The sequence below is a fragment of the Fusarium flagelliforme genome (assembly GCF_020744385.1).
Source record: "Fusarium flagelliforme strain FIESC 12 MPI-CAGE-AA-0113 chromosome Unknown B0J16scaffold_3, whole genome shotgun sequence".
Taxonomy (NCBI): Eukaryota; Fungi; Ascomycota; class Sordariomycetes; order Hypocreales; family Nectriaceae; genus Fusarium; species Fusarium flagelliforme.
The window spans coordinates 520,047-546,357 of NW_025763505.1; the positions used below are offsets into that span (position 1 = coordinate 520,047).

General features: G+C 48.4%; 9 protein-coding genes across 9 annotated transcripts; 3 read left to right on the forward strand and 6 right to left on the reverse strand.

The window, feature by feature from the left end:
* Positions 1 to 54: 54 nt before the first annotated feature.
* On the forward strand, positions 55 to 4,285 carry B0J16DRAFT_317868 (RNA dependent RNA polymerase-domain-containing protein; the record flags this gene model as incomplete). The annotated part of the gene is made up of 2 exons (XM_046125399.1): positions 55 to 2,080; positions 2,127 to 4,285. 2 exons carry the CDS (start codon positions 55 to 57, stop codon positions 4,283 to 4,285), a joined length of 4,185 nt encoding a protein of 1,394 aa, XP_045984115.1.
* Positions 4,286 to 4,989: 704 nt separating this feature from the next.
* B0J16DRAFT_370185 (uncharacterized protein) lies at positions 4,990 to 5,767 on the reverse strand (the record flags this gene model as incomplete). The annotated part of the gene is made up of 2 exons (XM_046130349.1): positions 4,990 to 5,474; positions 5,524 to 5,767. 2 exons carry the CDS (start codon positions 5,765 to 5,767, stop codon positions 4,990 to 4,992), a joined length of 729 nt encoding a protein of 242 aa, XP_045984116.1.
* A 2,361-nt stretch (positions 5,768 to 8,128) lies between these two features.
* Positions 8,129 to 9,040, reverse strand: B0J16DRAFT_317870 (Filamentation induced protein by cAMP/death on curing; the record flags this gene model as incomplete). The annotated part of the gene is made up of 1 exon (XM_046125400.1): positions 8,129 to 9,040. The coding sequence occupies one exon, from the start codon at positions 9,038 to 9,040 to the stop codon at positions 8,129 to 8,131; it is 912 nt and encodes a 303-aa protein (XP_045984117.1).
* An 819-nt stretch (positions 9,041 to 9,859) lies between these two features.
* On the forward strand, positions 9,860 to 12,056 carry B0J16DRAFT_89045 (uncharacterized protein). Its single transcript, XM_046134636.1, has one exon. The coding sequence runs from the start codon at positions 9,915 to 9,917 to the stop codon at positions 11,712 to 11,714; it is 1,800 nt and encodes a 599-aa protein (XP_045984118.1). The 5' UTR covers positions 9,860 to 9,914; the 3' UTR covers positions 11,715 to 12,056.
* A 132-nt stretch (positions 12,057 to 12,188) lies between these two features.
* Positions 12,189 to 13,933, reverse strand: B0J16DRAFT_396428 (amino acid/polyamine transporter I; the record flags this gene model as incomplete). Its single annotated transcript, XM_046132271.1, has 5 exons — positions 12,189 to 12,860; positions 12,908 to 13,025; positions 13,074 to 13,147; positions 13,195 to 13,710; positions 13,760 to 13,933. The coding sequence occupies 5 exons, from the start codon at positions 13,931 to 13,933 to the stop codon at positions 12,189 to 12,191; spliced, it is 1,554 nt and encodes a 517-aa protein (XP_045984119.1).
* Positions 13,934 to 14,483: 550 nt separating this feature from the next.
* On the reverse strand, positions 14,484 to 16,332 carry B0J16DRAFT_370187 (fungal-specific transcription factor domain-containing protein; the record flags this gene model as incomplete). Its single annotated transcript, XM_046130350.1, has 2 exons — positions 14,484 to 16,232; positions 16,279 to 16,332. 2 exons carry the CDS (start codon positions 16,330 to 16,332, stop codon positions 14,484 to 14,486), a joined length of 1,803 nt encoding a protein of 600 aa, XP_045984120.1.
* Positions 16,333 to 17,011: 679 nt separating this feature from the next.
* B0J16DRAFT_412686 (chitin synthase-domain-containing protein) lies at positions 17,012 to 19,140 on the reverse strand (the record flags this gene model as incomplete). Its single annotated transcript, XM_046133337.1, has 3 exons — positions 17,012 to 17,239; positions 17,293 to 18,879; positions 18,946 to 19,140. The coding sequence occupies 3 exons, from the start codon at positions 19,138 to 19,140 to the stop codon at positions 17,012 to 17,014; spliced, it is 2,010 nt and encodes a 669-aa protein (XP_045984121.1).
* Positions 19,141 to 20,905: 1,765 nt separating this feature from the next.
* Positions 20,906 to 22,981, reverse strand: B0J16DRAFT_89070 (uncharacterized protein). Its single transcript, XM_046134637.1, has 5 exons — positions 22,566 to 22,981; positions 22,406 to 22,470; positions 21,485 to 22,352; positions 21,244 to 21,411; positions 20,906 to 21,196 (listed from the first exon to the last, which is right to left on the reverse strand). The coding sequence occupies exons 1-5, from the start codon at positions 22,820 to 22,822 to the stop codon at positions 21,136 to 21,138; spliced, it is 1,419 nt and encodes a 472-aa protein (XP_045984122.1). The 5' UTR covers positions 22,823 to 22,981; the 3' UTR covers positions 20,906 to 21,135.
* Positions 22,982 to 24,837: 1,856 nt separating this feature from the next.
* Positions 24,838 to 26,190, forward strand: B0J16DRAFT_382087 (uncharacterized protein; the record flags this gene model as incomplete). Its single annotated transcript, XM_046131213.1, has 1 exon — positions 24,838 to 26,190. One exon carries the CDS (start codon positions 24,838 to 24,840, stop codon positions 26,188 to 26,190), a length of 1,353 nt encoding a protein of 450 aa, XP_045984123.1.
* Between the last annotated feature and the right edge of the window lie 121 nt (positions 26,191 to 26,311).

A 26,311-nucleotide genomic window follows, 5' to 3' on the forward strand; every position in this document is an offset into this window, starting at 1 on the left:
ACCGTTGAAACGCCCGACCGTTGATTTTTGGGTTCGCAACTGGCGCCGGTCGCCATGTCCGCCATTATCCCTTCAACCAAAAAACTCCAGGCCAAAGAGGAACTTGACCGAGCGATACGTTCCATCAGCTCAGACTTTCAACTCCAACTCCAAATCCCTGATCCGACGCTGTCACCGAGTAAGCGCCAGCTTCAGCGACGGTCAGAGGATCAGGAAAGATGCAATGCGATCTACTATCGCGCGCAATTCCTCAAGTTTAAGGACCCAAATCGACTCTCCATATGTTTTACTCGCTTTCGCGAACAAGCCGACGAGCACCTCGCCAATTGGATTCGAAAGCCCCGCGCTGACCTGGACACGACCCCGATTAAGGGTTCTTATGGCGACCCACATCGCCAAAGTGCACGCTTGACCTCAGAAGAGCGGGGCCAGCTTCAGGAGTTGTTGTTGAGGCTTCTAAGAGACGACAACATCGCAAGTCGACCGCGCTCGAAAGCGGCGAAGCGAAGGTCTGACGAATTTCCAGACCCCTTCTCAAAAAGGAGCCGCAACTCTTTCGACGGCTCCCCAGCATGTGACAGCATTGACGACATCCCAGTCCGCTCTAGAGCCGTGGACTCTAGTCGTATGTTTACGGGACGGCCCGCTCGCCGGTCAGGTACGGCGTCATTCTCCAATGGCGCTCCAAGTGCCGTCACTTCATTTAGCAGCACACAACCTCAATCTTTATCCTTCGGCGCCGGATCCTTAAACTCCAGTAAAGTTTCCTTGGCTCCGTCAATTTTCTCTGCAACCACAAACGGTGCGCCAAGCACTCAAACCACAGTCTTTTCAAATTCTTCCTTCAAAGGTGCTGGTCCAAGAACGTCTTTCCAGTCTACTCAGCCCAACTACAGGAACTACCAAAAATCTGCGAAAGGCTTCCAGGGCTCGTTCTCTCAGCGGATACAGGAATTCGAGTTCAAGCCTCAAATCACGACTGAGCGTAATGATGTTGATCCAGCGAAGTCGTCCTCATTTAAACATGAGTCTCGAGTATCGCCTGAGCCCGAGCTTGAGCCCGAGCCGGATATACCAATCGATGAGCCCAAGTTACCTCCTCTGGAAACGCCTCAGCCTATGAGAAGTCAGCATTTTGATGTAAAGCGAAGAGAGACTATACGGTCTAGCAGCCCTGCAACAGCCTACTCTAGCCTTCCTGAGATGAACGACCTGGATTCGCTACTTCTTGATGCCTCGAACGTTGATACGACAACCCATTCGTGCGAACTGACAAAGCGTCTGCGAAATATTTGGCCAAAACTTCCCATCCCTGGATTGAACCAGGCACCTTTGATCATTCTATGGGAATTGACTCGTGCTGCGCTTCACTGCCGAGTGGACTTGTCTGAATGGGATCTCGAATATAAACCCGATCAAACTTGGCACGATCAGAACAATTTCCGAAATATAATCTTCCGACATCGACTCTTTATCGGGGCAGGCCTACCTGCACCTTGCGATCGGGCTGTGTGGAGCGCAGCCTTCGGATCCTTTACTTCATACGATAAGACTGTTGTCCTTGCTGCCGAGTTTGTCGCCAACACCGAGGACTCCGGTCCCTTGTACATACTCAAGCTCCAGCCTCCTCGCCTCGAGCTTGGTCATCGACTGGCTCGTCGCTTTGGTGCGGACCGGTTTATGGAAATCATCATGCCATCTCCGACTTCTAGAGATGCCCCCGAGGCAATAAAGAAGGACGAGCAAGGTGCGGATAAGGTCATCAGGTGGTTAAACGACAATCTTCACTACTTTCTCGGTCGATTTTGGGCACCATTCTATAACCGCGAGACCAAAAAGTCTATCAAAGATCCCAAACCTCCCCACAAACCACTTACAATCATGCAGGAACGGGTATATTTCTTTGCAACCGATGGTAACAACTTCCGACTGCCCGAAAGCAAGTTTCCATCGTTAGAAGAAGCAGTATCTTTGGCCTACCGCACGAAGATGCGGCGTTCTGATCTTTTGAACTGGGCGGTCAATATTGAGGAAAACGCGAAACAGCCTGTACCAAAACTGTTCTCGCGACTTGCTCTCAGTAAGTTCCCAAATTCCTACATGAATCATCTAACATTTTGGTCTAGGTCTCAGCAAAACTTGTCCTACCGTTGTCCTTGAACCTCACCAATTTCGACATCGTGATACAATGCTAGGCTTCCACGAGCACATGAGCAACAGCGAAAAGAGAGCGCAAAAAGATATGGGCGACGGTATCGCTAGGATGTCCCGAAGTTTCGCACGCAAGGTCGCAACCCATCTTGGCCTATTGGAAACACCATGCGCATTCCAAGCTCGTATTGGCAGTGCGAAGGGGATGTGGATAGTCGATGTCGGAGATGATGGCTTGGATGATGATATCTGGATTGAGACGTACCCCTCCCAACGCAAGTGGATTTGTGGTTTCGAGGACATTCACCATAGAACCTTTGAAGTTCGAGAATGGTCCAGAGAGCTCAAGTCTGCCTCGCTCAACACGCAGTTTATACCAGTCCTTGAAGCGCAGGCCCCAATTCCTAACGACATGCGAAACATCATCGCCAATCATCTGGCCAACGGGCTTCAAGAGGAGATCGGAGGCCAGCTTGCAGCCATGACACACCCTACCAACCTCCGTGGTTGGTCGCATCGAGGTTTTGATCGATCGACTCTGGGTCACGTTCCATTTCAAGGAGGGTTGCCAGAACGTGATGAAAATATAATTTCGTACATGCTTGATGCCGGCTTCGATGCTACCAAGTGTCGTTTCTTGCGAGATCTTGTATGGAACAACCAAAAGAGACAAGCGGAACAGCTCAAAGCCAAGATGAACATCAAGATACCCCGATCGACATACGCTTTCATGGTGGTGGATTTCACGGGTACATTGGAGGAAGGTGAGGTGCAGCTAGCATTCTCTTCCAAGTTTCAAGCCGACGGCGAGTCAGACACCTTGTTGGATGACATTGATATCCTAGTTGCCCGAGCCCCAGCCCATTTCGTGAGTGATGTGCAGAAGGTCAGGGCTGTGTTTCGACCAAACTTGAAACGACTTAAAGACGTCATCGTGTTCTCTTCCAAGGGCAAGTCACCTCTCGCTGACATGCTCTCCGGCGGTGACTACGATGGTGATCAGGCTTGGATTTGTTGGGACCCTGATGTTGTTCGCAACTTCAGCAATGCCGAGAAGCCCACCGAACCAGACCTTATCGGACAGGGGTATCTTCGAAAGAGTAACCCAAGCTTCCAGTCACTTCTAGAAACCACGCCTGATCTGGAGAGCGCATGTACAGACTTCTTACGCTCGGCAATCTCGTTCAATATGCAACCGACATTTTTGGGTATCGCGACCAAGTTCAAGGAAAAGCTCTGCTACTACGAAGGAGGAGTCAAAAGTGAGCGAGCTGTTGCTCTGAGCACATTAGTCGCTCTACTTGTTGACCAAGCCAAACAGGGCTTACTATTCAGTCGCGGAGACTACGACCGATTGAAACGCGATATGCAGATGTGCGGAAAAGATCCGGAATACGAGAACGAAAGAAGCTCCGAGCGGAACTACAAGAGGAAAGATGGGTCAATCCACATTCTCGACTTTCTAAAATTTGTGGTTGCTGAAGATACGGTAGGAAATGCTTTGAAGCAATTCTACGACGCTCTTCATGTTCCCAGTGTCCAGGCATGGGATACAGATTTAGCTCGCCTCTTCAACGAATACAATGATCAAAAGAAGACTTCCAAAACAATTGCAAGGCTTATGCAGGATTTAGTCGCTCAAGTGGAAGCTATGACTACAGAATGGAAAGTCTCAATGGCAGAAGGCAAAAATAATCACACGAGCGGCGAGCTTACCCTCAAGATCAAGGAGCTGCATCAAAGATGGTCTTTGTACAAACCATCCTCTGCTTTGATGAGTATGCGAGTCGTTGAACCACTCCTTGATCGCTGGAACGGTGATCCAGATCTGAGTAAGTGGGAGCTACTCAAAGCTTCCACCTTGTTCAAGCTCAAGTACAGAGACGCATATGTCATGGCTTGGAAGCTCGGAGGAAAGCAGTTGGCGTGGATGAAGGCGACGATGTCGCGCGGAGCATCTGATGCGAGCGCCATTGCTGTAACGGCCGAGATGTGGAGTATACTCCGTCCTGACAGTAAACGTATCGCTGCTCTTCACGCCCAAAGACAAATTGGACACGATAACGAGAGCTTGTCGGCTTTGGAGGAGGTTACGGAATACGATGAGACGGGAACACAAATTGACGATGCTTAGAGACGCATCGATTGGAATCTTCCCACGTTCTCAGGCGTGAAGGCTTCTAGACGGTTGAGGTCTTGACTGGACGCTATGCAGCAAATAGAGACCCAGGATTTGTTACACTATCCCTGTCAAGACTTGAACTTGAGATCCAGAGAAGGGAGGAGTTTTGATTGAGGGCAGGGTTTGCAGACTCGTCGCGGTCATGGTTCATCTCGAGCATGCTATTGGCAATAGGGAAGATCGGAGAGTCGAGATGGTTGGGTCACATTTCCAACAGATGCGTTGGATATGGGGCCTTGTATTTACTTGGATGTGGACGATACCCAGGTGTGTTTTAATATCTTCGCAGTTCACACTAGCTTTACATGAGTTTTAGGAAGACAGCTTCTGTCGACCTCTTGGCTTTACCACTATGTTTACCGAGCGTGTCTGACGGCTTTTGGAACCCGATGACCGGATAGTTGCTACGGGAAACAGAAGGTCATGAGATAGACAAGAGGCATTCGTCCCTGAAATACAAAGATAAAGCGTGATTGAACTTTGGCTTTTCAGATTATGATCCATCAGGGCCATTTGAAGTGAAGTCATGAAATGATCTTATAATGCATTAACTAATATACAGCTTCATGAGTTCATAACCATTACCCACCGACTCCCACTGATGCAGACTCATTATCCTAATCATAATTCATTACACACAAAAAGAAACTTGCGTCTCATCGCAATTCGTCGTTTTGATCGCTGGAACAATCAGAGCCACTGCATGGCTCAACCTTAATGGAAGAAAGAAAACTCGTCACAGAGCTGACAATAACACCCAACAACTCCTCCTCATTACCAACACCAGAGAAAATGGGAGTAAGCTTGCGACTCATATCGGAAGCGATATCCGTGTCGATAGTGATGATACTATCGAGTACGTCGGTGAGCATATGCGCTGCACGAGATAACGAGCGTCCTCCTTCAGCACCGCCCAAAGTCTCGACGTAATCTTTTGTAGTGTCGAAGAACACGTTTGTAATGGTGTAGACATCGTCGATGAGCCTTTGACGTTCTGTGGGTGTAAAGTCCATCTTTGAGGCGCTGTCGAGACGAGAGACTGTTTTAGAGAGGAGGGTTCTGACGATGTCCATTGAACGGACTGTGGCGACGGTGGCTTCGTGTACCAAGCCTTCGAACTTGACTGCTTCTACAGCAGTGTCTATACATGTTAGTGACCAAATCTTATGGGAGAATGGTGATGCACTTACGGATGTCATTGCACTCTGTTTGAACTCGTACAGTGACAAAGTCCATGAGTTTAATGACACTATCATGGTTCACGCTCGCGCGTCGAAGACGATCTGAGACAGCGCGGGGGACATTATTTGAAGCCTCTGGGATAGTGACACCGACGCGGGGAGTAAAATCGAGAGGTAAAGCACGGGAGATGGCGATGGGGATTGCCAAGGTGGTGCTTGTGAGGGAAGCGATGAGGAGTGTTGAGAACTTCATTTTGAGGTAAGGACTGAGAAGAAGGGAATACAGAGCTGACCAGCGCTGAGGAGTTGTGATGCTGGATAGGATGTATGCCCTTATACTTATCTCATTTCACCCAGAGGCTTCTATGCTGTCGATCGAGAGATCAGCGGCGGCACTCCGATGCTGTCAAAGTTTATCTTGCTACACAAAGCTTAACGGGAATATTCGATCCTCAGAAACCCTACAATGGCATTCTTGCCCTGAAAAAGGATAAAGACCCTAGTGTTTGTTTCTGGTTAGGGCGCGGGTGGACAGAAAGCTTCAACGTTGAGATTGGCCAAAGCTTTTGTTACTCTGAATTGAGATGCTCCGAGGTTGTGTGCCTTGGGTTGAGGCTGTTGGTTCCTGGTATTTTGACAGGAGAAATCGGCGTGGCTTGGGATAAGATTTTGAGGTTTAGATTTTGACTAGTTGGATGTGTTGTGTAACGTGAGATACCTATTTCTGTGAGCACGGAATTCAGAAATAGATCATTTTCTTGAGTCCTCTTCAGATGTCTTGTTTCGCCAGTTGAAGCCGCTTTGAGTATAATACCTTGTACATGTCTCACCCATACTATCAACAGTGAACGAGTCTCATACAACCTCAACCAAATCGCCCGTCTAAAATCCGTATAAGTTTAAGTTTATGCAGTGACATATTTACCAACCAATGAAATCAGGTGACAGAAAACCGTCTTTTCACATTCCCATGACCGTCGATCTGCACTACCGCATTTGGGTCAACTCTTTCCACTTATAGCCAGCCAGCATTCCTTGGCAACTGGTTGAGTCACCTTGAGTGTGTGTTTCAGACAGCAATTGCATCACGGATCTCGGAAATACCGGCAAGATACAACCAGTTCCTGCAATGAGGCTGATCTCTGAGCTGCTTTCGGTGTAGTCAAGCCTGTTCCTGACAAGATGGATGTACGGCGGCCGCCAGCGGTGATTGATCACTTTCTTATACAGATTAGCTTTTCGTGTTCCGGGATTTTGTAGTTTTTGACATATCGATGATGTTATTTCTGCGTTAAGGTTTGGTGGTTTTGGAGGAAGTGCTCGAGGACTTGGGCCATATTTTGTGATGTTCCGGTTGCACACATTTCGCGCCCCCATCATCAGGTAATCATATGCATTTACATAATCTTATAATAAAAGGGATCTATTGCCATCCATTGGGCTTCTGCTTGGCTGGACAATTGGACGTGGGATGTGCATGGCCGGGGCATAAGAGATAGAGAGAGATACCATAAGAATTTAGCCGGAAGACAGATTGATGAGTGAAATGCATATGCTGATGTAGTGGTGTGGTAGTATTGTCAGTCACCTGACATATTGGATATGCATCTCGTTGCAGCCCTCTCGATTCCTACCTCGGTAGATACCAGGTGAGTGGGTGCATAGCAGCTTAGAGAGCACTTTCACCAGCGAGCTAGACCAAGTACTGGATGTCGCTGTCTTATATCCCAATTCCTAGGATAATTTATAGATCTCTACAGTGCCTTTGGAATAAGATGATTGGCTACAGATGACATAATAGGTATGTGGTTCCTGAGGCCTAAAAGACAGGGCTTTTATATTTGGCATTGCCGGGATTTGATATGGAATGAAGGCGGTTGTGCTCAGGGGAAACGTTCCCAATAGCCACACACAAGCCACGAGCAAGGCATATCGATCAAATTATCTGCAAGAGGGCTTAGATTGGTTATGTTAGGGAGGCTATCTCTGCTGAATCTTTCAGAAAATGATGAATATTCTTAAATGTGTATGAGTAAAAAAGAATTTAAGAGGGGATGCACACGGCAATACTGGAGATAGGCTGAGCTGGAGTAGTTGCACAAGCAGCCTGTACTTAGAAGCGCGTAGGTGCCCGGTAGCTCGCAGCTCACAGCCGAATACCAGCGCTGCCAGGCCCGTTGCATTAGTTAGTACCCAGTATCTAACAAATCTGGAATCTGTTATTCATCCTTTAGTACCTGTCCTTCTTCTTTAATCTGTACCGGCTATAACCGTTGTTCTATATATCTTACCTGAGAAAGATGGTCATCGAGAATAACCTCCCCAAAGAAGTACATGACAATACGATGAGGCCTGAACCTTTGTCGAGAGGATATCGCGAACGTCTAAGTCGGAGCAGCGAGGAGGTCAGTGACAACCTCTTCAACGAAGCATTTGCAATGTTTGACTGCATGTCTGAGACGCCTGGGGGTTTGGGGACTGGCATGGCAAACCCGGCAACCCCCCCCCCCCCCCCCCCCCCCCCGCCAGGGTATTAGAAGAGTTACCCGCCGAGAGCATAGGAGACGAAATAATTTGGTAATCTTATGCTAGCTTAGGCTAAAGGCCATAAGCGTTATGATCTCTTCCCGTGTATCTTTTGTTTCAACTTCTGAACACTCCTCGCACCCTTCTTCAAAACAAACGTTGCGTATTCCCCGTGTCCTTCCATATCTCTAGATGCCCGTTTCTTGATGTTCAGATACTCAACACGATCTTCTCCAGTTTCTCCAATAGGCACGACGATGCCTACATATCGGAGAAGGATCGCGTTGAGAATCATACGACACATTCGTCCGTTGCCATCCTGAAAAGGATGTATCTCAACAAACCTGAGCGAGTATTTAGACGCAAGCGAAACTGGATCTAGATGTTGATGTCCTTCCTCAAGTTCCCTCTTGAGATTTGCGCACATCTCGGTCATTTTTGTCGGAACGTACTGAGGCGTGACGAACATAGTGTTTCCAGCGCCTACACAGCACGTGCGATAAATCCCAGCGTACTTCTCAGAGGGTACCTCAGGGACCTCAATGATGGGGACGCCTTTGCAAAGGATGGCATGGGTATTCTTGATGAGATCCTCTGTCATGTCCTCTCCGAGTATAGCGAAATGATGGAGAATATGCTGGTAGGCTCTCATGTGCTGAACGACTTCACGGTGGCCTCGGATGTCGCCTGTCTCTTCAATGTCCAAATGTTGGAGTACGCTGTGGCAGTGGTTCAGAGTTGCTTCCCAATCGAGACCAGCTCGCTCGATCATGTTGCTGCCGTATAGCGCGTGAATCGCTGTATCGTTGACCCACTGAATGAGTGTCGTCTTCTGTTCTATTGTGGGTGCGTGATTCATTGTTACGGAACTGAGGTATCGTGTAGTCTTTTCGAAGAGGACTTCGGGGTTTTGATCGCTTTTGTAGGTTCGGTAGCTGTCGTCCGACCGAATAGGCGTTCGTACTGGAGGCCATCTGGTAATATGGTAGTCTGAGTCCATGTTGAAGTTATATGTCGATAAGGGTATCGTGTTTCCTACGGTAAGTGTATGGAGGATAATGATGGTACTGGATGAGTGCTTTATATATAATCTACAGTGAGTCACAGAGTAAAAACTTTATGTTTATGGTTCACGCACGACTCAAATGGTAGCTGAATTCTATAACGATACCCTACAGAGGCCAGTTGCCGAGCATACCCTTTGCGCAGAGCAAGAAACAAAACGATAAATAGGTAAAAGCCCAGTACATAAATCTACATGATGAAAAGTTACCCTGCATCCTACAGCTTTGTTTGGCTTCCTGGCCGAGTCTCGATCTTGATATTGTGTCCAAGTGGATGTCAGATTGACCCCACCCAAAATGCATATACAATGATTGGCCATGACCCCTGACCCAAACAACCCCGAAGGTTGAAGGAGAAAGGAGGAAGGGTTCACCTTGCGTACAACTTGGCAGCTGTTGTGAGTCCATATGGGCTTTGTTTCCAGTGTGATATTAAGCTGACCACTGTTGGATTGCAGTATACGTCTCCATTCATTAGAGTTAAGTGGCTGATAGAAGAAATGGCCGCCGAGAGCATAAGAGACGAAATATTTTGGTCGTCTTATGCAAGCTTAGGCTAGCAATTAGGCTACTTTATCTCTGGAGCCTAAGGCTTAGAGGGTAATTCTTCTGACGCCTACCTCATACTGTTTATTTTCCTTGTGTGGTTTTGGCGAAACTTTGTCTCGTGGAGTGTTATCGTTGATTGATGACTCATACGTCAAGCACGGAAAAACCCCGCTTCTCATCAACTTCAACCTTGAACCTTTACCCTTCAACTTTTTATTTGCTTCTCTTTTCTTCACCAGCAGCGTAGCGCATTCGCCAACCATGTCTACCGGTCTCACCGATCTCCCTCTGGAGATACGACAGCAAATCTTTGGCGACTACTTCAAGGTGCCAGGCGGCTATGTTTATGACGGCAAGTCAGATAAGCTCAGGAACGCCGACAACACTCCGATCGACCTTTCTTTTATCTACACATGTCGCTCAATTGCCAACGACTGCAAACACCTCCCGCTTGCTGTCAACACTCTTCACTTCTCAACACTCTACCGTGAGGACTGGCGCAGTCTGGCTGGATGCTTTAACCTCGCAGCCACCTATTACAATGTCCTGCAGCAAGATCTAGTGCTCCATCTTGCACCTCTCATTACGCCAAACATGCACGCTGAACTCGCAACGGAATTTCCAGGCTTCAAGGCGAAACTGGAGGCCGAACGGGAGTACCACTTTCACGTTTGGCGTACTGGCGATGGTCCGGGCCTTGCAGGGGAGAATATGCAGCCTGCTCCATGCGAGTTTGTACAAGAGTTCTATCAACAGGAGGTTACTATCATCAGTGAAAAGTCGCTGTTTGAGTATCGAGGTTACGGTGGAGTCCATCGATGGATCCCATGGCCTTCAACCGACCATGACTTAGACAGGCCTAATCATGCGTACCAACGATGGGACCAACGATGGGACTGTGCCTTTTCAGAGATTGACCGATGCATGACGCGTTGCCTGCGACTGATCGCCGAACAGAATCCTACAGAATTCAGCAATCGCGTACTTGCGTCCCTGCCACACTGGGTTGACAAGTATCCAGCAGAGGAATTCTTCAATCTCCGGTTCGATGACTGGGCTATTCCACCACGACCCCAGGTTGAATATATCCTGAACCTTCTCGGGATACCCGAGTTCGTGTGGAAGCTCCCCGATATGTGGCAGTACGGCTTTGAATTCCACAATGCTGTTGGTGGCAATCCTTCACCAGGCCAATTTTCTGAACAGTACGACCATCCCACCCTCGACTTTACATTTCGTATGCGCGAAAAGACCAGATTCTCTGCTATCGCCGTCGCCGTTCGATTTCTCAACCTGTTACCTTCCCATCAACGTACTCAAATTCGTACACTAAACCTTCATGAGGACTTGCCATCGGTAAACAGGCCTGCGCTTCATGGCCATGGGTTGGTCCCTTTGCTGCAAGAGAACCCTTTGCTTCAAGTTCAACGTCATGTCAGTATTGTCGATTGCATTATGCGCCCTTGTAACGATGTCTTGGACGTTGACGAACTGTTCACGACGGGGGGGAGAAATCGTTGTTCGATCGACGACGAGGAATTTACCCGAGAGCTATCTACTTGGCTTCTTGACTCTCTAGTAGTGGCTGATTCGGGTATTTCCGCAGAATGGTTCAGTTTGATCCTCGACTCGGGCCCTTACACTGACCATTGCACGGAGGCTTTCGACAAGATAGTCCACGAGAAGATTGCTTTGCATCACGCTTGGAACGAATGTTTGGAGAGCGGCCTATTAACAGATCTTTCGGTTGAACAAGTGAGAGAGATATCACGGAGATATCACATAGAAGAAGGTCTCGAGGACGCCATCATGCAGTTGGTGCATCGGACTTCAAGCGTCTTGCGATGCGACTTTAGCCCAGGGCTACCCAGGGACCCTCAAAGGATAGTGGACGGGACTAAAGCCCACCCTCACGGCGCATGGGATTACTGGAGCTATTTTTACTGGCAGGACCCAGACGAAGAGCCGCCTTGTCTCCCTGGTCATCTAAAGGATAGAGAAGCGGTAGCTCTTCTTGCTGATATCCAGTCACAAGAAGAATATCTTCAGTCGCCAAGATAAGTCTTCCAATAGCCTTTGCCTACATACTTAGGATGTGCAGTGGCAGAATCTAGTTTGGATATATGCTTGATACCGGAACGCGGTATATTAAGACAAGCATCTCTTTTTTTGGCCTCTTCGGCCCCTACAGATCTTCATGTCAGCTACAAAATAAAAACCACATGTTCCCCAAACGAAAGTCCCGTCTCATGTGACCACCTTATGCAAGTCATTCGTTTCACTCTTTGCTTCAACGAGGACCTCATAACTATACGTATCTGACAAGGTATCAACGACGTCAACTTAAGGGCTATCTAGTAGGGTTTTTAACGAAGCATGTCATTCTCACATATACACAACTGTCAGTCTACTAATATTTCCATAAAAGCTCACATTAATAACAAGATCTACAGATATCAAGATGGAAGATCATTCAGGATTAGGGTATATACACGACGAACTCCGCAAATTACAGACATAAACGACAAACCAACCCTACTTACTCAAGCCGTCCGACTCGGGAGGTCCCTTGTAGACATGTCTGGCATGAACAACATACCAAACCGCCGATATCGCCATAAACCCAAAGAAGACAACAACTGCATAATTCATGGTAACAGAGTTGACCGGAATCGCAACAGGCATTGTGAAAAGCACCATCTCGAAACAAATCCAAGCCAAGGCCAGCACATTAATAACCCACCCAAAATGCTTTCCAAACGTCCAAGGCGCTGTATTAACGCCCGCGCGATGGGTAAGCATGGAGAGGAGAATCGGAATGCCGTATGAAGCTGCAAGACCGATTACTCCGACGGCGATGAAAGCGTTGAAGGCAGAGCTGGAGCCGAGGTAGATCAGACCAAGGAGCATCTCGATCACGGTGGTCAGGATGAGAGCCATTATGGGTGTTCCATGGCGCTTGTCGACTTTGCTCCATAGTCTGGAGAGAGGAATGGCGCGGTCGCGCGCAAAGGCCCATGTTGTTCTTGAGGCTGCGACGGTGATGGAGATGGAGCAGAAGAGGGTGACGATGAGGACGAGGGCTGTTAAGGCGATTCCGCCTGCTTTGGTGCCCATTACGCGGTGGAAGATCATGGGGAGGACTTGGCCGAGAGGTGCTGCGAGGAGGTCTTCCAGTGGGGGGAGAGTCGCGCAGATTGGGATGATCTAGAGATGATTAGTAGGGAGACAATATCAAGAATAAGACGACTTACGAAGAATAATCCTGCGATACAACCGACTGGTACACAAAGCGCGAGAGCTCGAGGAAGTCTGACCGTGGCATCGCCACATTCTTCAGCCATGGCTGTGATCATACCGATAGCCGAAAACCTGAGCCAAGTCAGTTCATAACCCAGTGACATTATGGGAACAACTCACGTATAAGCTGAAGGCAAAGCTCCAATCCAAAAGCCAAAGTTTCCCCATCCTGACAAATTAGGATCAAAGTGTCCCTAAGAAGTTAGTCACTCTTCGCTTGAACGGAAAGTTCCATACTGACAAGTGTGTAACTAGGCGAATGCCTCCCATCCTTTGCCTCACTAGACAAACAAACACAGACAATAAAGATAGTAATAGCCGTAAACGCAGCACAGAAGGTATCAACAGTAGGAAGAAACTTGTTCCCAAAAGCAACGATAAAAAACGTCACCACGCAAAGACCGTAGAAGATCAGCACGAGCTTCCAGGGCTGCCAATCGTACTCGGGGAGGAAAATGCTGACGCCGCCCGCGAGCAGGGACGCAAAGCCAAAGTTTACGGATAGCGTGATGGTCCAGTTGCCGACGAGCCATGTCCAGCCTGTTATGAACGAGAGAACGGTTCTGTACTTGGGCGAGGCGATTTGGAAGGACCAGTAGTATGGTCCTGCGGAGGTGGGCCAGCGCGCAGCGAGTTCGCCGAGGGAGATGGCGATGCATTCGTCGAGAATGCAGACGATGATCCAGCCGAGGAACATGGATAGTTGACCACCGCCATAAATAGAATTGATGAGAGGTGCGCCGAAACCGTAGGGTATCTAACAAATTAGTATGGCGATGGTAACAAAGAGGAGGGTGGGGACTCACAGCGGCAATAGCTAGAGATTGAAAAAGAAGAGTAAACATGGATCGATTCCTCTGAAGCTCAGGTTTGTAGCCCAAAGCTGTAAGGTCAGCTGCATCGCCGCTGTGGGTATGCTCAACGTGCTTTGCATGCTCGTTGTGCTCATGATCACTTCCTTTTTCCGAAGCAGGATTCATATTGACAGAGTTAAGAATTGAGTTCTCAGTCAAGAGAATGAACTTGTCTGAGAGGATTGCAGCAAAGCAGGTTGTATATAAACTCTGCTGGTTGCCGAGTGATATCACGAGTGGCACTTAGACGCCCCCCTTGTCTTTTCCCCAGATTCTGTACGGGACATTTTTGCCTAGAAAGTGTTAGTCTTGAAAGCTATCGTGGGGATGCTTTTTACCCCGCGCTGAATTATGGGACTTGCTAGCAGGGATCTGAGATACGGTAACTCAGCCCCGATGGGGAAAGGTTTGGCTAACTTGTTAGTGGCAGTTGATAAGAAGATCGTCTAGGTGTCAGAAGAATTGGCTGCCGAAAGCATAAGAGACGAAATAACTTGGTCAAAGATTAGACTATGACTAGGCTATTTTATTTTAGTAGCCTAAGCCATAGCGGACATTTCTTCTGTCACCCACCTGTCGACCTACCGGGGGACCTTAGTGACACATTGATAAGAGCCGAATGGGATGCTTGTCAAGAGGGGAATCTTGATTGACCACACACGGTTCAATTTGGTATCTAACCAAAGACAGTCTCATACTTCAAATCTGCCATCACATCCAGCCAATGAATAGACCCCGGTGTTATCTCACTATCGTAGTACGACCAGACAGCCTGCAATAAGTCCCGTAACACAACAATGGGACCAGTCGCCGGACCATTGCCAAACCCTCGAAGCCTATCCATTATGAACACGCGTGCCGTATCAACGTCAGTAAATTGTTGCTCGTCAGACTCTTCAGCATGATCCAATAACTCTAACCTTGAGGGTCCGTCTTCTGGTACCGTCTTGCACCTCAGTCCAGAGCCAACTCCTAAACATAGCAAAGGCTGCAAACATCGAATTGACTCTGAAGGTATGTTGGCAAGAAGCCCGGTTATGTAGAGTGCTAGCGAGGTAGACCATGATCCTTTATCAAGCTCATCTGGAAGACGTCTTGATACTAGATCTGGAAACGTTTGGTAAAGTTGTAATAGTGAGCATAAACGAAAGACTTCAGCAGCGTGGTGCAGATCCAGATTGATCTGGCCCTTGTTGGTGTAATTTTCCGAAGCGTCGCTGATGAGCTTGGGAACTCGAACGGATAAGAGTGTCTCTTCCAAAGTTTGAGCTTCGTTAATGTCAAGCATCGTCTGCCACATAACTTCGTAGGTCGGCGCTGTGCAGTTCCGCCATGTATCGCGCGATCGCCGACATAGAGACATGGACTTTCCAAACAGAGCGATGATCTTGGGCGGAACACCTGTCCAGGGATGAAGAACAAAGTCGTACGGAGGATACATCGCTGGGGCCCATTCCGTGAGGGTGCTGATGTCTTCTCTAGTGCTAGTCACGATGCTTCGAACGGACTCTTCGTAGATAAGGCATTCTTTGAAGAAGCCTACAAGACTGCGGTCTTGTTTGGATAGGTACTCTGATCGCATTTCAAGAAGCGAGAGTATCATGCGAACATGCCGCAGATACTGTAGCCCGAGCTGTTTATGGTCCATCCAGCACAGCGACGAGCTGAGGCAGAAGAGAGAGATTATCAGCGCATGAGGGACTGTAGTTACAGAATTCGGCGAGTCGAAAAGGCTTCTGAGCTCGTGTATTATGGCTTCTGTTGCGATACGTGGAGCTGATATGGCGATTTCTTGGATTTCGGGTTGTCTTTTCGTTATCGAGGCAGCGGCCATGCTCTGGAGGGAGTAAAATAGTGGTCGAGATGAAGACCAGAGGGAAGAGCCTAGTCGGCGGAAGGGATTTATTGATGAGTCGTAGGCTGCCCATGAACCGCATACGGATTTGAACCATAGTTCGATGAGGAAGGATGATGGTTCGGAGATGGCGTTGTTTGGTGCGGTAGTTATGTGGAATGGCGAGCGTCGTCTACAGTGAGGCTCTTCTGTTTCCTCTGACTTTCTCTTTGTGGGTGCTCGTGTTTGTAGTATCAGAGGCATGTCGTTCACAGGTATCAATTCTTGGTCGGGTACTGTTGCTTTAAGTGGTTGTTTGCTGTTATCAACAGGACTTGCAATACCATGGTCGTCTGTAGACAAGACACCTGGCGATAATTCGATAGAAACACTTGTATGCGAAGATCGTCTGCTATCTTGGACCGATACTGAAGCAGCAAAGATCAATTGATCAAAACCAGGCGGGTCGTGAGTATTACTCTTACGTCGCTCATATTTAGTAGACCACTTGAGCGTCTGTTGGTAACCAGGACAAGTAATTTTTCTCGAAATACAATTATGACACTTCGGTTTGGCTTCATCGCATTTGAGCTACAGCACTATTAGCTTGATAGTTTAGGGTAAGACGGGCACTTACCCTTTTGCTCTTGCAAGCTTGACAGCCAGAGCGGGACTTGTGTTGACCTTTCATTTTGATGGCATAAAGTTGAGTTGGAGAGAGGTTCTGACGCTTGAGGAGCCATCAACATGCCCCTCTCTAACGATGAAACCCGGGGGACCAATAGGAGGGTGACCATCCAGGATGAAGATCAGCTGAAATGAAGCTATACCGAAACAAGATAAAATGTCCCTTTTGTTATCTTCGGGACTCACGGGTAGATGATGAATGTTTTGATCATGCGACGCATTTTATTGCTTTGTTAAAAAGGGATTGCAGCGAAAGTATTGTGAATACATAACCATAGTAGAAGCGTTCCTGGCATAACAGATACGGACGTATCTTGGCCAAGCCAAAGCTGGTCAAGATAATTGCCCTTTTCGTCTATCTTATTATTGATCACACCTATCAGCCAACGCCAAGAACACAGCACATTGGTAGCTGGTAGCTAGGAGTTGTGGCTTACATCAGCAGGGCCTCATCACAGATACACACGCAGATCCTAATTATAGAATTGATCATTTATTTCCAAGTAATAAACCCAACTGTGTATCATAACTGACAGAAATATACATTATGTAAAAACCGGCTGAATCGTGTACTCCAGCCTCCCCTTTTACTTTTCTCCCTAAACTTTATGTCCAATGCAATATTCGACCCAAGAATTGAAATGAAGAAGTGCAACTCAGTTGCAATTTAACCAGCTTGTAATTTAGTGTGTGCCTCGGCCACCATTCTCATCACCATCCTTTTCATTGTCGCCTCGGATGACTTCGCGGGTCTTGCCCCATTTGAAGTCGTCAGAGTGGAAGAGAGAGTAGACAAGGACAATAATGTTCATAAAGGGCGATGTGAACAAGTGCATGACGTAGCCTGCAAAGTATTGTGCACGCTCGAGGTTGTTGCGTGGTAGCCAGAAGCCGATACAGAAGGAATAGAACTGTAGTGTATGTTAGATAACCGGGTTTAAAAGCTGGATAATGGTAAACTTACATAACGGAAGAAAAGAACGCAGATGAGACCGAGGAAGACTGGGTCTGACATCACCTCTTTACCACGTTTGGCAAATACCATGAGGAGCTCAACAAAGGCAGCAATGATAAAAGGAGTGATGGCCCAGGTAATAACAGCAATGAGACTCTGAAGACGCTCAATGAGAATAATACCAGGGCGGAAGATCATGACAAATTCGTTGGAGATACTACCAAGAGCCCAACGCTTACGCTGAGAAAGGAAAACCTTCCAGTCCTGAGGTACAATGGTCATGGCCTTGGCACGGAGGGCCTGTGCGGTTTGCTTGCCGGGGAAGAGACTGAAGATAATAGAAGCGTGGATACTATCCTCGGAGTAGTTACCCATGATGTGCTGCGTCATGATATCGTTGGGCTTGGGACAGTATCCGAATCGCTCACGAAGGACCGCATCACCGAACGTAGCTTCATCGACACGGATGAGTTGACAACATCCAGGGAGACAGTTGACCTTACCAGTGATTCGCGACTGGAACATACGACGAAGACCTTGAGTCTGGGAATACTCGACAGATTGGTACAAGGACCAGTATCCCCAGTTGGAACCGTCAAAGTCAACGCAGACATGGCCACAAACTCCCACGAGCTTGGGGTTCTTGCGAATCTCCTTGATCATCTCGTGGATGCAATCCTCATCAAAGACAGTGTCGGCGTCCATACCGCACAGGTACGTGACATCGTCAAGACCAGCGTTGATAAAGTTATTGCCAATGTACTCAAAAAGATCGTTGTTGAACATGGTTACCACGTTCTCGGAGCGCTGCTTGAAGTGGTACAACAGAGAGCGCGCGAAGCAGAGACTGTCGCGTTTACCCTGGTTGTAGCGCTTGCCGACAAAGACATATGGGATACCCTTGTAGAAACCAGTTTGTGTCTTGACGGGCATGAAAAGGCCATCTCGAGCGCGGTAGCCGTTCTCAAAATTGCGAGATGGGCCGGGTTCGAGAATATCTTGGAGGAGATACTCCTGGGTAGTCTTTTCCATGCCTGGTCCACGCACATTGCCGTCCACGACGATGAAGATGACACGAGGATGATTATCGATGTGCTTCTGTGCAATGAGAGAATCAAGCGAACGAGTAAGTTCCTGATACGTCTCGTTGTAGCAAGGCAAAAGGAGAACCATCTTCTCAGGCTCAGCAGGGATATTCTCCTTGGGCCTCCACCAGAAGCACAACACACGCGTGCAGAACCAGTGAAGGATGATGCACAGGCACATAAAGGCCTGCAGAACAGTGTTTGAGCTGAGAAGAACCAGGAAGAACCAGTAAACTTGGTAGTACTTCCATCCAACGTAGATGAGGGCACCGTTGATGGCAGCAAGACCGATGATGAGACTCCATTTCTGAAGACGCAGCATCCCCTTGGACATTTTCTTGAGTTCCTCGTCCGAGTCCCAGCGTAGCTTGGCTTCTTCCTGCATGATGGACGAGGTGAAGGAGAGGTTCGATTCGTTGCCGTTGTTTGTCAGCCAGGAGGCATGCGTTACTCCTGACATGGGGGTTTGCGCGCCGGGATGGAAATCACCATTGATACCACGAATGACAGACTGTGCATGGTCAGATATAGATCTTACATTTAGATATAGACCTTGAGTTTCAAGATAGACACTTACCGAGTCTCTGGATAGGGTCCATCCTGGACGAAGCGGGTTTGCCGGGACCTGAGGCTGGGAGGTAGACGGCCTGGATTCATCGCTGGACTGTCCTGGCACGTAAGGCTTCTTGCCAATTTGGTTTGACGACATGTTTCCTCGGTCAGAGGAAGAGGAAGAGGTCCTCTGTCCGTTTGCTGGCATACGACTGGTCATGATAGCTTGAAACGTTAGCATTGGCATAAACTCCACTGGGTAAGCATACCGTAAGACTTTGATCAAAGTAAAGTAACGAGAGACGATAGCGAGTGACAAGCCCAAAGAACCTTCCGCACAAGACAAGCGAGTGAATTGAACCACCAAAGCTGATGAGAAAGATAAGAAATAGCTGGGGAACAATGAAGCTATAGCAAGATTCCAGTAGAAAGAAGTTTGCCTCCAACCCCCTGCTCAACAACAAAGCGCAATAATCAGGCCTCATCACAGACTATTGCTGTACGGCACTTTTTTTTCTTCCTTTCTTTTACACTTCCAGCGCCTCACCACACTAGCCGTTTCTTTTCCAAGTTCAAGGTCCTGTATATCCAAGCTTGCTTGACACGACAGCACGATACGAAGGGCCCGGATAACCCCTGCAATGCAAAGAACTGTTCACGCCCATATTAGCAAGCAAGTACCAAAAGCGGGAATATGCAACGACGCCTCTTTTTTGCCTGGGAGAAAGAGAAACGTGCTTTTGGTGATAGGATAGGGCATGGGTGAGTATCAAGATCGACGGGCTCTGCACGATTCCTTGCCTTTCATCTCTCTGTTCAGCTTACATATGTACGGGAAGTTTCTATTTTTGCCAGCCCATCAAATGGCAATGTGAAAACTTCCTTGGTTGTGAGCAGGGATGTAGCCAAGACAGGCCAGGGGAACGCTGGCAGTGTCACTGTCAATCTGCTTTCACCCGAACTTGCTTTCCGGCTGGGATGAAGCCTGCAATCCATCGTAATCTTTACTCTAATCATCAAATATTGATGTGTTGTTGAGATGTCACCAACAAAAGTAGCTAGATTATGGAGATTGGTTCTTGGAATGGAAGTTGAAGAGGTGATCTTGATCAAGGGTTCAAGTGATCAGTCATTGAGGTAACAATGGAAAGTCGGTACGGGATTGTGACAATGCCATTGTTTGGATCTACACTACTAAGTCAACACTAGAACTATACCGTTCTGTAGTTTCACTTGATATCCTAGAAAAACCTTAATCCCAAGCACCCATCCATCTTCTGTCATAACAATTCTCTTGCCCCTGGCCACAATCATCTCGCCATACCTCAGGACCTGCAGTAGCCCACCATCAGGAAATAAAAAGACAAGAGACGACATGGAATATGCAAGCCACATTTTAGGTACAGTAGACTCGGTGACTCTCCCCTCCCCTGCACGATGATCTACGCTACCCGATTTGCCTGAATCAACCCCTGTATATACCCATGTCCTTGTTCTTAGTTTTCCCCGTCTGTGTGTCTGACGAATTATTTGCTTATTTATACGTCACTCTTCTTCCCGTCCCGAAGACGTTGTGTAACTCTCGGGTTCGGGATCTATATCCGTCACCGTAAATAACAGCCCGCAGACTTCCCCAACGTCTATCCAGTGATATCTTGGGGCTGTCAATTTCTGCATGAGGGTGAAACGATATGTCTGAGGCCCATGTCATGACGCCTTATACGACCTTTTTCTTTTCTTGCAGTGCCTTTTTTTGGTAATGTTTTCAGGAACTTTCCATGCATGCATATTCTTGCGGGCGGTGACACGTATGTTTGGAGTTGAGACATCAGATCTTGATCAGATCATGGATCGAGAGTCATCTATAAGAAGCAAAATAAAGACAAGATTAAAGTCATGCGGATCATTTCCAATTAATTAAGACCAGTCCAATCGGAAACACATTTTATATACAATACATTATATTAAAGAAAAAAAAAAAATATCGACCTATAAGCGCCAATAAAGTGACACATTAATCCTTGACAAGGATGAGAAAGTAACAATATAGATCCAAAGCAAGTGGAGGCAATCAATAATATCCCGAGCCGTCCAATTGTTTCCGCCGTATTACCCGACTCCGCAAGCCTCTCCCGTCTTGGTCACACCGGCATTTACTCCCAAAACTGCGTTATTGACGGGTAAACAAGAGCTTCCGTTTGCGCTTTTCTTTTCTTCAAGTGCACGTTCCAAATTCCTTCTGGCATCCGGTTCCACAATGAGTCGCACTATTGCCGCTGTGCAAAGGTTAGCGAGATCTTACGACTAGACTAGCACTACTGACCAGTATCCGTACTTAGAGCAGCACGTCTTGTCTCCATATTTGCTGCACGAAGCTTTGACTTCGGATCCGCAGAGCCCGTTAGTAGTGTCGTGGATGTCACCCTTGGGAGGGGTACAAGAGCCAAAGTCTGCGTCGCAACCAGTTCCGCAGTAGCTTGGACTCGAGCCGCTGTGGGGGTCAAGTTAGCAGGGGTGATGCTGGTAGTCTATGTTGGGAACTTTGTAGAAAAAAAGAAGCTTACCAATAACCATACCAGGAGCAGCAGCTACCGAAAGCTGATCCCTGGCAGGTGTAGCCCGTATTTCCTCCGCATTTCTGGTTGGGGGAAATGACGAGTCCACCTGTAGCCGTGGCCTTGGTAGTGGTAGTCGTCTCGGTGGCTGGCACTGTCTGGGTAGCAGCAGCTGTCGAGGTGCTGGTGACATCTTGGTCTCGAGAAGCTGTTCGGTACCAGTTCGCCCGAGGGTCACCAAGGCATTCGCCGACAGTGACGAGTCTGTAGCCACGGCTGCGGGCTGTGTCAATCATGTACGAAGTCAGGTTGTGGACGGTCTGATCGTGGACATCGTGAGCCAGAACAATGTACTGGTTGCTGCCAGAGTTGGTAGATACTCCGGCAGAGTACCTGTTCTTGGAGTTCTGGATCAGCTGAGGACTGTCGTTCTCGTAGTCCTTGGTGTCGACGTTCTGGTCCACAACATGGTAACCAAGTCTGGACATCTCAGCGAGGCAGCCCGATCCAGCGTTGCACTCGAGATATGGAGCACGCATGTAAGTCGGGATCCAACCAAACAAGTTGCGGAAAGCCATCTCGTTGTAGATCATCTCAGATGTTCGGATGGTGCTGTTTACCTGATTGAGATTGCGATGGGTCCAGGTGTGGCTGGCAATGTGGTGGCCTGCAGCGTACATGCGCCTCATCACATCTGGCCATGGGAGGGATGAGTCGTCTATATGCCCCTTGGCCCTGTTGTTTCCGGCCACAAAGAAAGTGGCTTTGACATCTTTCGCGTCCAAAAGATCCAAAAGGTCATTGGTGTAAGAGAGCGGGCCATCATCGAATGTGAGGGCGATCACACCGGGGGTTGTGCAAGTCTTGATGATGCTTCCTGCAAATATTCTGTAAGCATCGTGATTGACGCACATAAGGTATCTGACCTACCATATGGGACACTGCCAAGTTTGGGGCGAGAAATGCTCTCGGTGCTGCTTCCACTCGGTCCAAAGCTGGTCCAATGTCAGCATTCCATACTGCAGAGCTCGGACTCTCGTGTCCAGATTTGTCTTTTCTCCGTGAGATCTCAATCTGAGGCAAAACTTACAAAGTATCACAAGAATCACTGTATTCGAGCTGGCAGGCTGAGCCACCACAAAAGGCTCCCGTCATTCCGCAGAAGCCACTCTCCGAACAACACGATCCAGCATTGCACGAGCCAATCCCAGGACCACATTCGGCACGCTTTCTCAGCGCCGAATGCCGTGGTGACAAGATGTCGTCGACGGCCAGAACAGGTCCCGCCAGGACAGCCCCTGCATGCAACAGCAGGGAGGCAAGGGTAATAGAGCCGCTGGTCTTCATTCTGGAAGCAGTACTGAAAGCGAGTGTAAACTAAATGTGAAGCAAAAATGATGCAAAGCTAATGAAGGATGGCAAAAGATGCGAGAGCCGGGCGGTAATTGTAATCAAGCCGTTGAGCGGAGCAAGAATTTATCTAAATGGGGTCAGTAAGAATGGCCCATGGGCATGACTGCAGCTCCTTCAGCCAGACAATAATTAATTAAAAGTATCAGACTTATTGAACGCCCAAGTCTGCATACTTTGAACACGAGACGACCATATCAGCCAGGTTGAATGTACTAGCCCGATATCCTGGACACCCATCCTAGACAATGGCACCATGACATGGACAGTAGAGATCCACGTCGAAGAAGCATCGACTAGCAGTCAGCCAGCCATCTCCATGTCTCTCATTTATTCTCTTTCTCTGTTAGGCCATGCTCGACGTGCTGATACGATCAACAGTGGAGAAACATTCCCAACGTGCAGATGTTGGGACATCCATGTTCGTCTCGGGGACAACTGACAGTCACATTGCAGCTTCTTCTCATAAACTCATAGTTCCCATGGATTAGGCGATCTGATTGCCGTTTGCTTCTCCTGGACCATTTCCACGCTCGGATAAGTTGAATGGGCGAGTGAGTGAGGGGAGATGTTCCTGGTAAGATGAAGATGCAGAGCACCTGCAGCCATCCAACATTTTTTTCAAGCTTTCCAGTAGGAGTATGCGTACATCCTTGGCATACTCGTATTTGCCAGTTGTATTTTTCTTTCTTGTGTACCGTTGTACCAGAGCAAGAATAGGTTCAGGGCAGGCGGCTTATCTGGTATGTCGAATTCCCTGCAATGTCATCAGGATACAATCATAGGTGGGAGCACGGCAGGGGGTCTTGAGCTTAATGGCCTCGCCAAGGGGATGATTGACGTGTTCTGCCAGCAATATGGAAGATTTCCAAGCTGAAATTTGCACTATTGTGTGACCGGTGCCTGATAATGACAGCCTTGCCAGGTTGATGGTTGTTCCGTCTCCCGTTGAGAAGAGATGCCCTTGACGCCACTTTTATGCACGTTCAAGATCTGTTCCTAGGTTGCCGTCTTGACCGGTATCACAGTGGGTCTTCTCGCATGGTTTCTAAGCCTCTCAAATGTGATCGGCCTCAATGCATTTAAAAAGTGTTTGCGGGTGAATTGGTAATCATGGACATCTGCGAGTCCGCCTTGGCATCGGGTGACGATTCTCAGCAGCCCGCAACCTTGTATCGCAAATTAAGAGGTCTCAGCCATATAGCAAAGTACAGTCATTTAGACTGTATCAACGCAAGACAGTCTCGCATTGCTTCTGTTAACTGCCGCGCGGCTGAGCGTATCCATTCGCGCTAGTCGATCGGGGAGGTGAACTCGCTTGATACACTTGGAGATGTGTAGTAAACTCACTCACCCTTGACCTGGATAAACTCTCGCCGCTCTGTACAACAATCAACCTGAACTGAAATGATAGTCCAGGCACGTTAGCTGAAAGAGCTGCAGTGTTCCGATCTAGTCGAGTCCTGCATGGCATACAGGGGATTGACCAAGGCGTTGGGGAGGCTTTCATGGTCCTTGCAAGGTTTCTTTCAGTCATAAATGCGAAGTGGCGGTTGCTAGTTCCGGTTGCTGTGATTTCGCAAAAGTAGATGTGTTTGGGTGAAGATCCTGCGTGGTTGGGTGCATTCCGTATGATCGAGCTGATCAGGGGCACTCACTCCCAGCCGTCGGCCAAGTTGCCGCTCGAGGCATCAAGGTAACTTGTGAAAAGAAAAAAGTTCCCTTGACTGAGGCCTGACGCCGCTCGGTGCTGACGTGGGGAGAAGAAACGGCACAGTTCTCGATTGAGCGGCCGTGTCATGATGTCTGAACGAGTCGATCGGTAACCTTGATACGAGCCTGGAGTCGTAGAGTCCTGATGGATACATATGCTGCTGTTGGGCCCCAATGGTTTTTCAGAAACATCATCCACTCCACACTATTCATTCGCTACCTTGTCGTTCGCTACCACCATGACCCAGGTTCTCTCCAAGAGTCTCCTTGTCGAGGGGCTGCCCTTCGTTAGTCGTCAACCAGACACAAAGTCATGGAACTTCTCTACTAGAGAATACTACGACATCACCCCTCCTAGTGAGATATCTGAGACCGAAGATGCTTTCAAGCCCGACGTGACAGACTCTATTGACATAAACGCTGAGCCACTGGTGGCTGTCATCGGAGTCGGTTACGTGGGCGAGCATCTCGTCGACGTTTTCTCCAGAAACCACGATGTCCTTGGATACGATGTATCGGAAGCCAGGACAATGCAATTGGCCCAGAAACAACCCATTGGCGGGCGCGCGAGGTTCACGAGCAAAGCTTCGGACCTGGCATCGGCCACCCACTTTCTCATCTCGGTCCCAACCCTTCTTCTTGCCGACAAAACCATTGACTCATCTTTCCTTCGGAGTGCCATCGAGGTCGTCAGTCGCTATGGGCGCCAGGGTGCGGTCGTGGTCGTGGAGAGCTCAGTTGCAGTAGGAATGACGCGCGCTCTTCTTGATCCTTTGGCTAAGGAGCGTGGCTTCTATGCAGGCATGTCGCCGGAGCGCGTTGATCCAGGCCGTGTCGAACCGCCAGCCCAAGCCATCCCTAAGATTGTTTCGGGACTTGACGACCTTGTCCCTGGATCACTCGATGCCATTATTCGACTTTACTCAAAGAGTTTTGACAACGTTGTTCCTGTATCGAAGCCGGAGGTTGCTGAGATGATGAAGCTGTACGAGAACTGTCAGCGCATGGTCTGCATTGCCTATGCGAACGAGATGGCCGACGCTTGCGGCGCACACAATATTGACCCTTATGAGGTCTGCCGTGCAGCTTCCACCAAACCCTTTGGCTACCAGCCCTTCTCACCGGGTCTAGGAGTTGGCGGACACTGCATTCCCGTCAACCCATGGTATCTCCTTTCCAACAGTCACTTTCCTTTTCTGCGAGCGGCTGCTGAAAAGATGCATGCTCGGCCTTCCGAAATTGCACAACGCGCCGTGACGCGTCTCTGCGGTGAAGGCAATACTGGATTGAGACCCCGCGTTCTCGTTGTCGGTATTGGTTTCAAACGTGGACAGTCGCATCTCGCAAACTCTCCTGGTCTTGAACTGGCTAAGAGTCTGGTGCTGACCAACAAGGTCGACGTCGCTTGGGCTGATCCTCTTGTGTCGCAAGAAGCTGTGCCCCAGATCGAGCGGTTGGCCGAGTCAAGTTGGAATGTTGAAGCTCTGGAACGTGACTTTGACATGATTATCGTCGCTTTCCGTCAGGATGGACTTGATTTTGGTGTGTTGGATGATGTTCGAGGTGTGCTGGTTGAACAATGGTGTGTTTGAGTATGGAGGGACTAGGCAACAGTATACGACGCCCCTGACTACTTTCAATTCTCTGATTAGACTCTTGCATTACCTGTGCACCAAGGTAAAGCGGTTTTTACACTCATGTTTTCTTCTATAA

What these genes read in the sequence shown, in the direction of transcription:
- B0J16DRAFT_89045 (XM_046134636.1), top strand. Translation starts at nt 9,915, where the DNA reads ATGTCTACCGGTCTCACCGATCTCCCTCTGGAGATACGACAGCAAATC.
- B0J16DRAFT_89070 (XM_046134637.1), bottom strand. Translation starts at nt 22,822, where the DNA reads ATGAAGACCAGCGGCTCTATTACCCTTGCCTCCCTGCTGTTGCATGCA. An exon ending in AGTGATTCTTGTGATACTTT is followed by an intron (nt 22,471 to 22,565) that starts GTAAGTTTTGCC and finishes ACATTGGACCAG; the next exon opens with CTTTGGACCGAGTGGAAGCA. An exon ending in TGCTCCTGGTATGGTTATTG is followed by an intron (nt 21,412 to 21,484) that starts GTAAGCTTCTTT and finishes TGACCCCCACAG; the next exon opens with CGGCTCGAGTCCAAGCTACT.